Raw genomic sequence first — 14497 nt, 5'->3', positions numbered from 1 at the left:
TCCTCCCAACCAACTCTTAGAGAACTGATGGGATGGCCTTCCATGGAGCACTGTGCCTGGACGCGGGTGAGCCTTGTCGTCCCACCAACCTGGGAACATACAGACCCTCAACAATTACTTCATGACTTGATTCCCCTGGACTGTGCTTGGCCTGCCTGCAGGGATTAGTCCTGTCAGAAGTCAGTGTCTCTGTTAGGGCTAGAGGGGCTCTTGGAGGGCATCTGCTTCTCACCCCGCCTCTTCCAGTGTACAGATGGGGAAAGGGGGTCCCAGAAAGGGCAGGGAACTGTCACAGTTCTCTTAGCGCAGGCTATATTACCTTTGAAGAAGACAAATCTTCCATCAGCCCTTTCATAGGCTGCATCTATGCGGGCAGGCAGGCCCTTCCAGAACTGCTCAATCTGCATGGGGTAGCCCTCTTGTACCCGGTTATTGCGCAGGCGCCAGAACCAGCGATCCTGTGGGGTAAGGGGAGGAGAGAGAAGCATGGCAGGCCCTGCCTTAACTTAGGATCTCAGCCTTGGGGCTCAAGCCCAAATAACCCAAAAGCTTCCCCTGGGCCCAGCCTTGCAACCCTCCGTGCTGTCTGTCTATCACATCTAGCTTCCAATGCCCTGTGAGGAAGACAGGATGCCCATTAACTCTCTTCATATAAGCCTCCTGAAGGTTCTTGCTGTCCAAGGGGCTATGAGACAGACAGCAGACTGGCCTGGTGCAGGGATGAGGTGGGGAGGAGCTGGAAGGGATGGTGCCAGGGGCCTGTAGTGGCCACATGAGGGCAGCAGAGAGTCACTGACATCAGTGGGCCACTCACAAGGCTGGCCACTGAGCCTGGGCAGAGTGCCCTCCTCACCCTCTGGCTCCATCCAGCAGGGCGAGGACCCTGGGAAGCAAGCTGTGGGAATCCCTCAAGACCTGGGTGTGAATTTCCTTCACTTAGCACTGCATGACCGTGGGCACAGTACTGTAAGCACCTCACCTACAAATGGGGGTAATGTTGGGGATCAGAGGAGAGGTAATAGGTAAAGTACCTAGAACAGCACAGGCCACATGGTTGATGTTAAATAAATGGCAGCTCAGTAGGTCAAGAATCTGATGAAAGCCCTCTTCTTCAAACTAGTGTCTTGTGGCAGTACAGCCCTTGGCTGGTGGGCAATCTGCAAGGCCTGTAACCTACCAGGACCCTCAGTGTGAATGGGGATGATAAAAGGGGCACCTGGATGGCTCAGTCGTTTGAGCATCTGACTCTTGATTTGACTTAGGTCATGATCCCAGGGTCATGGAACCGAGTCCCACATGGGGCTCCATGCTGAGTGTAGAGCCTGCTTGGGGTTCTCACTCTCCCTCTGCCCCTTTCCCCTGCTCATGTGCTCTCTCTCTCTCTCTCAAATTAAAAAACTAAAATAAAATAAATGGAGATGATAAAACCCAGACTTGCCTAGGAACCGTTGAGTGGGGGGATCAGAATGAATGTGATTTGTAAAAGATGGTACAAAAACTAGAAACGTTTTTTTCAAGGTGTTTTACAAAGCACTTTCATGTTGTTTTTAAAACTTTAGTTTGACTTGCACAAGTCTATGAAGTAGATTTGATATATACAGAGTCTTTTTTTTTTTTTGAAAGTGAGAGACAGAGACAGACCACGAACAGGGGAGGGACAGAGAGAGAGGGATACACAGAATCCGAAGCAGGCTCCAGGCTCTGTGCTATAAGCCTGATGCCGGACTCGAACCCACGAGCCACAAGACCATGACCTGAGCCAAAGTTGGATGCTTAACCAACTGAGCCACCCAGGCGTCCCAAGATATACAGAATCTTAAGTAAGGCCAGTGACTTTCCTAGAGCCACTCTGAGAGGCAGGATCAGTGCTGACCCGTGTCACCTGATTCTTGCTCAGTCCTCAAATCTTGCTGGGAGAGTTCCCTGAGGGGAATGGAGCAGCCCCGCACAGCCACCCAGTGTGATGGAGACACCCTGACCAGACCCCTTTCCGTGGAGGGCTTGTTGCCCTGGCGGCCCGCAATGTGGTCAGCAGGCTGTTTTCAACTGCAGGCCTCTCTGGGGATGGCCTCGGCTTCAGCAAGCTCCCCCAAGGTCATGCCCCTTCTCATCCAATGACTGAATGAAGCAGGAGGTACAAAGTGCTAGCTATTTGGGGCCCCGTGTGGGATGACTCTGATGGGCCATGCTAGCTATAGAACTCCCTGTAGGGGTAGGCGACTCTGCAATGGTCCTAGTTGCTGCTTATATTCTCCTTCTGCCCAGTCTTACTTCCTTCCCTCCTACCCACAGATGTTGGTCCCAAAGGTACTTTTTAATCAAAATCCTGCATTCTCAACACTGTCTCAGAGTCCACTTCCCTGGTAACCCAACCTGTAGCATACCAACCAAACGTGCTGCCACCCAGTCAGCCCGTGGCTAATGTGATAGGACCAGGACAAGTGACAAGATGTAGCCTGGCCAGCTTTCTATCAGGCATCCCTCAGTCCCAGCTTCTCAGCCCTGGCAGGATCTGGCGACAGACTCTGCCATCGCCATGTCAGCCCCTACTCCAAGCTGCTATCTTCATGGCCATGCACTCATTTAGTCTTCATACACCCTTCATTAAGGGAATGACCCCGCTTTCAGATGGAGAAACTGAGGTCCAGAGAAGGGAGATGACTTGCTCAAAGTCGCTGACCAGCAGGTCTCCAGCACTTTCCCCCAGCATTAACCCCTGGGAAGGTATAAGATCACCAGTCTACCCACCTCCTCTTAGAAACAAGTCAATTCACCCGGCAGCACCAGAAAGGGACCCCAAGTCCTGGCCACTGGGCCAACTCCTGTCCAGGCCCAAAGCGGGCCTAATCCCAGAGCAGCAGCCTTCTCCTGCTCCACAGAGGGGGAACAAGTGGGAGAGGACCATCTGGGTGTCACCAGTTGACTGGCCCTACCTTAAACACAAACATCTCGCCTCGGAAGAGTGCCACTGTGTTGAAGTTGCCATCACAGATGTTGGGTTTGGCGCCCGGTGTGGACGGCCGGTCCCCGAGGGGCGGCCGAGGTGGCCTGGGCTGGCGCTCATGTTTCCTCTCACTTGGTGAGTGGATCCTGCGGACGGGGAGCGTGGGGAGGGGTCTGGTGGGCTCCAGGGGCTCAGCTGGGGGTCCTGCAGAGAGGGGCTGTATCTTAGACAGGGTCAGCCATTCCCTGCCTCCCGCTGTCATTGCTTCATCATCACCCTGGCAGCTGAGGTCTGTCACCCTCCAGCCTCCTGTTCCCTCTCCCACTTTTTACTTCCCAATCTTTGAGAAAACAGATGAAAATAGTCATTAAATGGGAACTCTCATCTTTCCACCCCCGAATCTGATATCTTCTCTTCTTCTCTCCTGTTATAAGAGAGAACATGTCCTTTCTTGGGCTCAGTGTCCCATACCATCATTCTCTGCTCCCTCTACACATGCCAGCCTCACTTTCTCCCCTTCATTCCTTATCCCACTCCAGGACAGCCTCTGCCCTGTCACCTACTGAAGCTGCTCTGTCAAGATCTCCAATGACCTTCATGTTGCCAAACCCCAGGGTTACCGACTCAAACTTTGATGTGCATATCAAGATCCAGGGATCTTAATAAAATGGGGATTATGACTCAGAGGGTCTGGGCGGGGGGTGGGGGGGGTGGCTTGCAATTCTGCATTTCTTTAGGCTGTTAGGTGATGCCATTGTTCCTGGTCTGAGGCCCACACTTTGAGTAGCAAGATCATAGGAGCACTTTTCCAGGCCCCTGTTCTGTCTTGGTTTTCCTTCTACTTTATGGGCTGTTCCTTCTCCACTTCCTTTGCTGGCAGCCTTTCCTCACCCACCCTACCCTAAAGGTTGGAGTGCTCCTGGGTGTTCTCTCTATTTTTGTCCCTATGTCAGTTTTCTCCCTTGGGTTGCATATTAGGGTCACTGGGAGAGCTTTTAAAACTCATGATGCTCAGAAGACAGCCCAGACCAAAGAGAAGCCAATCTCTGACAATGAGAGCATTTTTAAAATGGAAATTCCAAGGTAATTCCAATGAGTCCCCTAGTCACAGATCACTACCTTAAGTGATCTTGATTCCCTGTAGAGAGGGGAGTGGGGAGGTGCCCAGGTTCATGGCTTTAAAGACACTCTATGTTGGAGCTGTCCAATAGGATGTTCTGTGATGACAGAAATGTTCTATATTAGCACTGTCCAATACAGTAGCCTCCAGCCATTTGTGGCTGTTGAGCACTTGAAATGCGTGACTAGTTGTTAGTGTGACAGAGGAACTGAAATTTTAATTTTATTTAATTCTAATTAATATAAATTCAAATTTCAATAGTCACATGTGGCCAGTGGCTATAGATTGGACACCTAAGATTCCAAATCAATATCCCAGCCCAGCTCTCTGAGCAACAGACTGGTAAATCCTATTGCCCCACAATTAGAAAAGCCAGAAATCTTGGTGTTGTCCTTGACCCTCACCCCCATGTTGGATCTATCAGCAAATCCTGTCCATTCTACTTTCAAAACACCTTGGTCCCTACCTCCCCTGTCCAGTCCTCCACTGCCTCACTTATGGAGATCCCGCCCATCCTCCGGGGTTCTGGTTGGGGCCATCTGCTCTCTGAGGTCATCAAGGCCTCCAGAAGGGGCCCTCCTCCTGTGCGTCATAGCCCAGGGGCTGAGGCGGCCTGGGCTATGCTGACATACATTTGCTCAAGCACACTGGTCTTCCCATCTCAACTGACTTGACCAAAACAAGACCTTTGCATTACCAGTGTGAACAGAGAACTGGGAGGGAGGCATGGTAGCAGGCCTTTTATATCTTATCAAAATATCAGCATAGCCTCTCCTTTTTTCTTGCTTAAGAAAACAACCCACTTAGGCAGCTAGTCACAGCCCAGCCCTTAAGAAGGAGCAGCAGCCCCCTCTCCCCTGCCACACACCGTAGATCTTCTGGATGCCCTGGAGATCATCCTGAGGCAGTTTGAAGTTGTGTGTCTCCATGTACTGGTAGAAGGGCGCCATGATGGCGCTGGGGTCGTTGGAGTGCTCCAGTCCTAGCGCATGGCCCAGCTCGTGCACAGCCACCAGGAAGAGGTCATTCCCTGTGGAGAGGGGAGTGGGGAGGTGCCCAGGGCACCCACTTAGGTATCAGTCAACCCATTGCTTCAGCCAACACTGAGCATAGGCTTTGTGCCAGACCCTGTGCTGGAGAAATCATACACAGTCCTGCCTTTCAGAACTCTCGGTATAGTGGGGGGATTTGGAGAGAGAAACAAAATAAGTGAGATTAATGTTCCAGGTGCTTTAATAGAAGTCTGTAAGGGTGGAGTGAGGATTCTGAGAAGGGAGGAGTGATTTAAACTTGAAGGAAGATGTGCAGGGAAAGCTTCATAATGGTGAAGTTTACCTCAAGTCTTGAAAGATAAGAAGTTAGTCAGGAGAATGGATTCAGAGGGTAGGAGAGGGAGGGGTGGGGGTGGCATTCCTGACAGAGGGAACGCTAAAAACAAGATCCAGGGACAAGCAGGCTCATTCCACTTGGCTCTGGAACAAAGCAGGAGGGGAGGGCAGAGAGAGATGAGGTCAGCCAGGCTGGCAAGTGGGGTTCTGTGATGCCACGCAAAGGAATTTGGATTGGCTTCTTGGCCAGTGGGGGGTTTAGGGCAGGAGTGGGGGTGGTGACATGATGAGTCACTCTGGCTGCTCCGCGCTGAGGAGGGCTGAGAGGGGAAGGAGACCAGAAGCAGGGCTTCCGTGCGCTTTTGGGAAGAAGGTAGAAGGGTCTGGGTGAGAGATGAAAAGGGCAAAGCCAGGGCAGGGAGTACGACGAGCAGAGGGGAGGTCTGGGGGTGGCAGGCTGGCAGTCAGTGTCAGGAGGTCCAGGGGCAGGCAGGGCCTTGATCGTGAGGGCGGCTCTCAGTCCAGCAAGACCTTAGTTCTGAAAGAACTGAACCTCGGCCAAGATCAAGGCAGGGACTCAAATGCGAGTGAAAACAACAAAGTCCAGGTGCCGAAAGTGGGACACGGGATCCCGAGCGCGAAGCTGAGGCAGCAACATGGCACAGTGGTCATGAGCGTGGGCCCCTGAGCCAGATAGACCTCCTTCGTTTCCAGCTTTGTGAACTTGGCCAGAGGTCTACCTTCTAATCTTCAATATCTTCATTTGTAAAACAGGGAGATCGTACCCCCTTCATAGGGTTATGTGAGGATTGGATGAGGTAATATGTGTGAAGGGTGTGGCACTGCACAGGAGCTGTTGTTACCAGACATCAGATGGAAGCTTGGTGCCTGGAACAAGTCCATCGACCAGAAAGGAAGCATAAGGCCAGTGGGGTTCCAGCTACCAGATTTTCTTAAGCCAACTCCTCTGAACCTCTGGATTGGGCCTGGGACAGAGCAAGGCCTGACTTTGGGGGGATTAAGTAACCCCAGCTTTGGGAAAGAAACACAAGAGACAGGGAGTTGGGCAGGCTGTCATACTGATAGTCCTGACCTGTCTGTCCATTTGAAAACTCTTGCTTGCCTTGACCTTTGTCATTTGAGCTCTGCCTTTCATTGCCCTGCCCTAAGGCATGTTACAGCTCATTCCTGTCGGTTCCGAGCGCAGGGGAAGCTACCAGGGACCCAGGAGGTGGTCAGGAGTCCTAGTGCCTACTTTGGCTCTGGTGTCACTGGCAAAGTTGCCCAGCCCAGCCCAACGGAGGGACCCATGAGAGTCAGATGGGACTGAGGATCGTCTCTGGCCATTTTGGCTACGGTCTCAGAAGAGAGAAGAGCCTTATGGGGCAGACCCCGACGCAAGCATGCCTGCCGCTCTGCTGACACCACCCGTGTCTTCAGCAAAATGGGGATGGGCAAGATCAGTGCAAGGTTGGCCAAGAGCCTGGGGCTGGCCTTCTGCTGGGGAAGGGCAAGCTGGCAGGAGGAGGCCAGGCCGCCCCCAGTTCCTTCCTCGGGTCCTGGTTCCTCTGGCACAGGGGAAGGGTGAGCTCATCTCTCAGCTCTATCCCAAACAAAGGCGGCTGCTAGAGCCAGCGGAAGGCAGCTCCGCTTCCTGGGGGCTGGTCCTGCCTAGCTCTGCCTCCTGGCCTATTCTTCCACCTTCACAAGCTGTTCGGGCCTCTCGTCTGCTGACCAGGCTCTTCCTCAGGGGGCATCCACAGGGATCTCCACTGGGAACCAGGGAGCAGCGCTCTGAGTACTTGGCAAGACTCTAAACCTTTGTCCTCAGCCTGTGTCTGTTACTCTGTAGCCTCTGTGCCTGGGTCCCTGCAGAGAATAGGAGTAAGCCCTTGAAGGAAAAGGGACTGTGGGTTTATTCCAGGGACCAAAAAGCAGAAAAGAACTGGGGGAACTGGCATCCTGTTGCACAGAAGCCCAAGAGACCTGCTAAGTGGGGGCTGCTCTGGGGAGATGGAAGGACAGGGAAGGGCAGAAGAACTCCCTGGAGCTAGAGAGGGCAGAATGCTAGGAAGGCAGAAGGATGGAGAAGATCCCAGTGCTTAATAGGTGGGTGGCTGTTAGGGTCTTCACTCTCCAAGAGGGTGAGAAACAAGGAAGCAGAGTAGTCAGAAGTGCGGTCTGAGGGAGCCAGAAGGACATGAATCCCAGCTCTGCCATGTTGCAGCAGTGGGACGTTTTAAATCTCTTCTTCTGTAAAATGCAGGGAATAACGGTACCTGCATTCTAAGAATGGGGGTGAAATTAATGGGGCAAGGTAGGCAAAGTGCTCACATCTGCCTCCTGGCACAGAACTACAGATCACTATTAATTAGCAGGGTCACATTGAGGTATGTGAGGGGACCAGCATCCCCAATAGGGAGTGTTCCTGTGGGCTGGGAGCTCAAGTCCCAGCAGGGGCCTCCTAGCAGGTACCCAAAACTCTTACTCAACTATCTCTGCTTCATTTCCTTCCCGTGGAACCTCCATACTTGATCAGTCCCATCTCATCAAGCCCTCCAGCCCCCCAAAAGGCTATAACATTTCCTTTTGCCTCCATTCTTTTGCCAGTGCTGTCCCCTCTACCCAGAATAGCCTTACTCCTTCAGAGTTCAGCTCAGTGCCACATTTTCCAGAAAGACTTCCTTGATTTCCCCCACTGGCAGTGAGTGATTCCTCCTCTACCCTCCCAGCAGTTTATCTGAACCATCTTTATGGCACTGATCACTTTCCACCATACGTTACAGCCACCAGCACACTCTCTCTTCCGCTCCAGGGGTGTGAGCTCCTCGAGGGCAAGCTTTGTGCAGCCAGGATGGAACAGTGCCAAACATTCAGTATTTTTCCAGGTGTGGTTCTTGGACCACCTGCAGCATAACCACCTGGGGCGATTACTAAAAATTCAGAGTCCTGGGTACATACCTGGCTCTGCCACTTACTATGTGAGTTTTTATAACCACATGGAACTTTACATTCCTCATCTGCTAAAGGGATATTATGATCCCTGCCTGGTCTAGCTCCCAGGGTCGGGGGAGAGTCACAGAAGTGATTGCAGAACTCTACTCTGTGAAGGGCTGGTCTCAATGATGCTTCCTGTCTTGTCACCTTTCTCAGGACTGGGCTTCCTTCTCATCAGAGCTTAGTGAACTCAGACATCACTGTTGGACTCCTTGAAAAGAGATGAGGACAGAAGGTGCCTGGAAGCAGCCCCTGAAACCAGCTGGAAGGTATGGTGGGCCAGACTGCCCTTCACACAGACTCCAATGACGTGGAGAATCAGGATCACCCTTACATCCTTATAATGCAGTGGTTCTCTAGGAGAGCCTTTTAAACACATAGGTGGAGGAGCTTCTGATTCAGGAGTTTTGGGTTAGGACTTAGGCAACATTTTGTGTTTTTTAAATTAAGTTCCCTCAAGTGAATTTTATAGTGATTGGCTCAGGCTGACACACCTGAGCCAAGCACTCACCCTCAGCATCACTAACAGTGGGACAGCCTGTATCATACGTGCTTTCTAACGTGATGCAGAAGGGAGGACCCAACCACTCCAGAAGCTCTTGCCAAAATGTGAATTAGTCAGGTCTATAGGACTAATTACCAATATTCAGGATATATGAGGAAGGGAGACGTGTTAAAAGTGAATCTGAATTTCATCAAGCCAAATGAGTGTACTGTGGACAAGTGAAAGTTTTTTTCAACAAATATTGGCAGGGTTGGGGGTGGGGAAGCGAGCTGACTATTGTAAGTGAAAACAGCGTAAGAAACATGTCAACCATGCATGATGTGTGGATATTGTCTGGATCCTGATGCAAGCAAACAGCTGGAAGGGACATTTTTGAGGCGATTTTGGGAAATGAATACAAACAGGAATTGGATTTTAAGAAATTATTGTTAATTTTATTGGGTTTGATAATGGTTTTGTGGTTGTGTTAAAAATAATCTATTTGGGGTGCCTGGGTGACTCAGTTGGCTGAGCGTCTAACTCTTGATTTTGGCTTAGGTCATGATCCCAGGGTTGTGGGATCAAGCCCTGTGTCAGGCTCCTCGCTGAGCATGGAGCCTGCTTAAGATTCTCTCTCTCTCTCTCTCTCTCTCTCTCTCTCTCTCTTTCTCTCTCTCTCTCTTTCTACCCTTCTCCCCTGCTTGTGCTCTCTGTCTCTCTAAAATATATAAAAATAATTTTTTGAAAGAAAATAATCTATGAGAAGATTTGAAGGAGTACATGCACCCTGATGTTTATAGCAGCACTATCAATAATAGCCAAACTATGGAAAGAGCCTAAGTATCCACCCACTGAAGAATGGATAAAGAAGATGTAGTGTGTATATATGTGTGTGTGTGTATGTGTGTACATATATGTATGTATGTGTATATATGTATGTATATACATGTATATATGTGTGTATGTATATATATGTATATATATGTATATATGTGTGTATGTATATATGTGTGTATACACACACACACACACACGCAGTGGAATATTACTCAGCCATCAAAGAGAATGAAATCTTGCCATTTGCAACAATGTGGATGGAGCTAGAGTATATTATGCTAAGCGAAATAAGTCAGTAAGAGAAAGACAAATACCATGTTTTCACTCATAGGTATAATTTAGGAAACAAAACAGATGAACATATGGGAAGGGGAAAAGAGAGAGAGAGAAGCAAACCATAAGAGACTCTTAATGATAGAGAACAAACTAAGGGTTGATGGAGGGAGATGGGCTAGATAGGTGATGGGCATTATGGAGGGCACTTGTGATGAGTACTGGGTGTTGTGTGTAAGTGATGAATCACTAAATTCTACTTCTGAAACCAATATTACACTGTATGTTAACTAACTAGAATTTAGATAAAAATTTGGAAGAAAAAAAATAATCTGTTAGGGCTATGTCCTAAAGTATTTACAGATGAAATGATATTGTGCCAAGGATTTTCTTTAAAATACATCAGCCAAAAAATACAAGTGGCAGGGGGAGAGTAAATGAAATAGCAGTGACATCATATTGGTAATTGCTGAAGCAAGGGGATGGGTGCCTGGGGGTTCATATTATCATTTTCTCTTCTTTTGTGAGTTTGAAGTTTTCCATAATGGAAATTTAGAAGAGAGAAGAGAGCCAATAAACACAAAGTTCCCAGGAGGCTCCATCCACTCCCTCAGTGAATTTATGTGGAAATTAAACGAGATAATATACAGGTGCTCCATAAATCTTGGTTCCTTTCATCTCCTTCCAGAAACCGTCCTAGGGCAACCTGCTGCATCAGGGGTCTATTGCCATAGTTAGGAACTACATCTGAACAGTTCATGCTCAGTTTTCCAGAGCATAGAAAAGTCCCAACTCTTGTCCAAAGAAGACATTGGCCGTCTTGGACTCTCTATCAGAATTGGCAGATGTTCATTGGGATGGGATAGGACTGGGAGGATGCTGGGATTGTGCATATCCACAGGTCCCAGCTCCTTCCCACATGCACTCCCAGAAGTTCTTGGGACTTTGAGACTGGGCCCAAGGTCTCCAACAGCAAGGAGTGCTTTCAGGCAGTACAAACCTCAGAGCTGGGAAGGGGAGGGCCGTGTTGTTAAGAGTATCTTCCCAGTGCCTCCTCTGGCCAAGATTCCTTTAAGAATTCATTTGTCTCTATCAGGGCTATAACTAAAATCTTGCCAGCTAACAGTCCCTGGCACGTAACAGGGCTCAAAAATGTTAGTTTCTTTTCCTCGCACTTTATCAGCAAAGCCAGCCATTCGTTGACACCGATTCAAGAATAAGCATGGGAGAAAGAAGAGGTGTTCAGAAAGCCAGGAAACACATTCAGGACATAAGGAAAGGGATACCAGGGCAGAGGAAATGGAGCTGGATAGGAAAGGGGACCGACATTTGAAGAGGGCAAGGGACAAAGAGAAATGTGACAGTTTCATATCTTTGCAGAGGCTGAGCCTTGGCCAAAACACTTCCTGAACCATCCTTTCACAGATGAGCCAAGGATTGCCGATCCTTGATTCATGCATGCAATGATATGAAATGTTCTCAAGGAGGCTGCCCTCATCCAAAGACACCAGACTCAGCCTCTGAGGAGACAGGCCTATACGAGTGTGCTCTCAGCCTGAAGCATAGCCTAAGTAAAAGAATGCCCTGTGTTTCCCAAACTTGCCTACGCTTAAGAATCAGAATGTCCAGGGGTAGGGCTTGGGAATCTATATATATGACAAGAAACCCGGGTGATTCTTATGATCAGGCAAGTTAAGGAAATTCTGAGGATAAAGACAGTGTTTCTCAAGGGGGATGGAACACGTATATCAGAAGTGCCTGGAGAATTTATCACACCAAGTGCAGATCCCCAGGCCTGACCCCAGAATCAGAGAATCAGAATAGCAAGAGGTTAAGGGCCTAGAACCTGGCCCCTAACCTGGAATGTGCTTTTTTAAACATATATTTTTTTTAATTTTTAAAAATGTTTATTCATTTTTGAGAGAGAGAGAGAGAGAGAGCAAGCAGGGGAGGAGCAGAGAGAGAGAGGGACACAGAATCTGAAGCAGGCTCCGGGCTCTGAGCTCTCAGCACAGAGCCTGATGTGGAGCTTGAACTCACAAAACTTGAGATCATGACCTGAGCAGAATTCGGACACTTAACCAACTGAGCCACCCAGGAGCCCCTAAAAAGATTTCTGGGTGATTCTGGTGTGCCCTGCAATTTGAGAACCATGAAAGTTTAGCTTGGTAGCTGAGAGTATGTGCTTCAGGGGTGTCTAGCTAGTTCAGTCAGTAGAGCATGCAACTCTTGATCTCAGGATTGGGAGTTTGAGCCCCACGTTAGGTGCATAGGTTACTCAAAAAAAAAAAAAAAAAAAAAAAGAGTATGTGTTCCGGAGTCATAATACCCAGGTTCAAAGCCTTACTTTCACCAACTATGGGACTGTAGAGAGACTACTTAATGTTTCTACATACTTCAGTTTACCTATCTATAAAATGGAGGTCATAATAATAAATACATACTACATAGTATGTGGAAAGCACTTGACATGGATCTTAGAATATCAACATGCTAATCATTATCTGTTCTCATCTAAAAGCCAGAATCCTCTATCCCTTTCTCCTCCACACTCATCTCTGCATTTTCTTGGTATTTTTGCTACAAGCTTCAGTACAGTCTGCTTTGTGACAGGGTTACTTATATACACACTGTCCCCCCCCCCCCCCCCCACTTAACTGTGGACTACTAGAGGGCAGAGAGCATGTCTTTTTAAAAATGTTTGGAGCCACCCCCCCCACCCCACCCCCAGGCCACCAGGCTGTGTATCATGTTGGAAGGGAGCTTAGAGATCTAGTCCAGTCCCTCATTTTTATCTATCTATCTATCTATCTATCTATCTATCTATCTATCTATTTTTAAAGAGAGATGTTATTTTTTTTAATGTTTATTAATTTTTAGGGGGAGAGAAATAGAGAGCTAGTGGAGGAAGGGGCAGAGAGAGAGGGAGACAGAGAATCCCAAGCAGGTTCGGCTCAGTGAGTGCAGAGCCCGGTGTGGGGCTTGAACCCACGAACTGCGAGATCATGACCTGAGCCAAAATCAAGAGTTGGACGCTTAACCGACTGAGCCACCCAGTCGCCCGCAGTCCCTCATTTTTTATATGAGGAGATTGAGGGTGAATCATTTGCCCGGAGTCACACAGCCAGGTTGTTGAGCAGTGGTTTGAGCCCTAACTACCCACTTCCAGCTTTGCCATTCCAGCCCGAAGCCTTTCATCTTAAAAATGGACATAATGAGGGGCATCTGGGTGGCTCAGTTGGTTAAGCGTCTGACTTTGGCTCAGGTCATGATCTCACGGTTTGTGGGTTCAAGCCCTGCATTGGGCTCTCTGCTGTCAGTACTGACCCTGCTTCAGATTCTCTGTCCCCCTCTCCCTGTCCCTCCCCCACTTGTACTCTCTCTCTCAAAAATAAATAAACATTAAAAAAAATTTTTTTAATGTAAAAATGGGCATAATGATGTATACTTGCCTGCTTACTAAGCAAGTGCTTTAGGAGTAAACACTGATGGAGAATGCTTTTGCAACCTGAAGAGTATTGTTACTATTCCTGTACAATACTGACTCTGGTTCCATATAATACTCATTGAGTCACAGTGGTGAGGAGCAAGTTAACCAAGGATGTTAGAGTAATTATGGGGCCTGTTATTCACCCATGAAGTTGATATAAGGGAAAGAGAGTAATGGTATCTCTTAAGATGGCCTTCGAAGCCACTATCAGGCCAGAGCCTACCACTTTCACACCCCACTTTCGGCTTTAATGACTTTTTTACCTTTTTCTCAAGCCTCTGATCCATTACTTTATCTTCTTATTCATGGCCTAACCCCTCCCTCTTGACTCAGCCCCCTTAGACCATTTACTAAGTGATCTGACTCAACTCTGGGGCCCTGGTCCTGAGGGACCAGAGACCTCAGTTCCCACCCTCCTAGGTTCTTAGCTCTTGGACATGAAGTTACAGGGCAGGAAGCTTATCTATGGCATCCCAAGTTCTTCCTCAGGACTTCTTTCCCTGAAAATCCACGACTGACCCCCTGTCCCCCTCATGGCCTTACCATCATGGTTGGCATTTCCTAGTGTCCACGGCTCATCTGAATCAAAGTGAGTGTCTCCTCCAATCCCTGGGCCAGGAAAGTAGGCATGGGCCAGGAATCCCCCTTCTCCATCAAATGGGGAGCTGTCGCCATGGAAACCAGAAGCAAAGAAGATCATGATGTCTGCCTCCTTCCGGTCACTTTTGATCTCATGATATGGCACCTCTTCAAAGGTCAGCGGGGTCACCTTCTGCCACACATCAAAAGCCTGGCGAATTGCTTTCCGTGTGTCTAGCTCCCCCACCTTTGGGGTATAGTTGTGAATGCTGGTAAGAGAAGAAAGGATCATTAGGGAGGAACAGTCAGAGTCAGAGGCTTGCAGAGCTAAAAGGGACAGCAGGGACCACAGGGACCAGTAATCTTCACATTTTGAACCCTAGAATTCTACTGAGGTATCCCAGAGGTTGAAGAAGAGGCTAGGTGGGCAAGGCTCTGGGTCCCC

At 48.8% G+C, this 14497-nt stretch overlaps 1 protein-coding gene across 2 annotated transcripts in view; it reads right to left on the bottom strand.

Moving 5' to 3' along the window:
- MMP24 (matrix metallopeptidase 24) overlaps positions 1-14497 on the bottom strand; it is a 45138-nt gene that overhangs the window by 6425 nt on the left and 24216 nt on the right. For both annotated transcript variants that reach the window (XM_060616361.3, XM_060616369.3), the window contains exons 4-7: positions 14017-14321; positions 4933-5094; positions 2934-3148; positions 320-458 (exon numbers count right to left, since the gene is read on the bottom strand). In XM_060616361.3, coding sequence (XP_060472344.1) covers positions 320-458; positions 2934-3148; positions 4933-5094; positions 14017-14321 — 821 coding nt within the window. The remainder of the gene's footprint in view (positions 1-319; positions 459-2933; positions 3149-4932; positions 5095-14016; positions 14322-14497) is intronic.

The sequence above is a fragment of the Panthera onca genome, chromosome A3, assembly GCF_046562875.1.
Source record: "Panthera onca isolate mPanOnc1 chromosome A3, mPanOnc1 haplotype 2, whole genome shotgun sequence".
Lineage (NCBI taxonomy): Eukaryota > Metazoa > Chordata > Mammalia > Carnivora > Felidae > Panthera > Panthera onca.
This window is presented reverse-complemented; position numbering and strand designations above follow the sequence as displayed.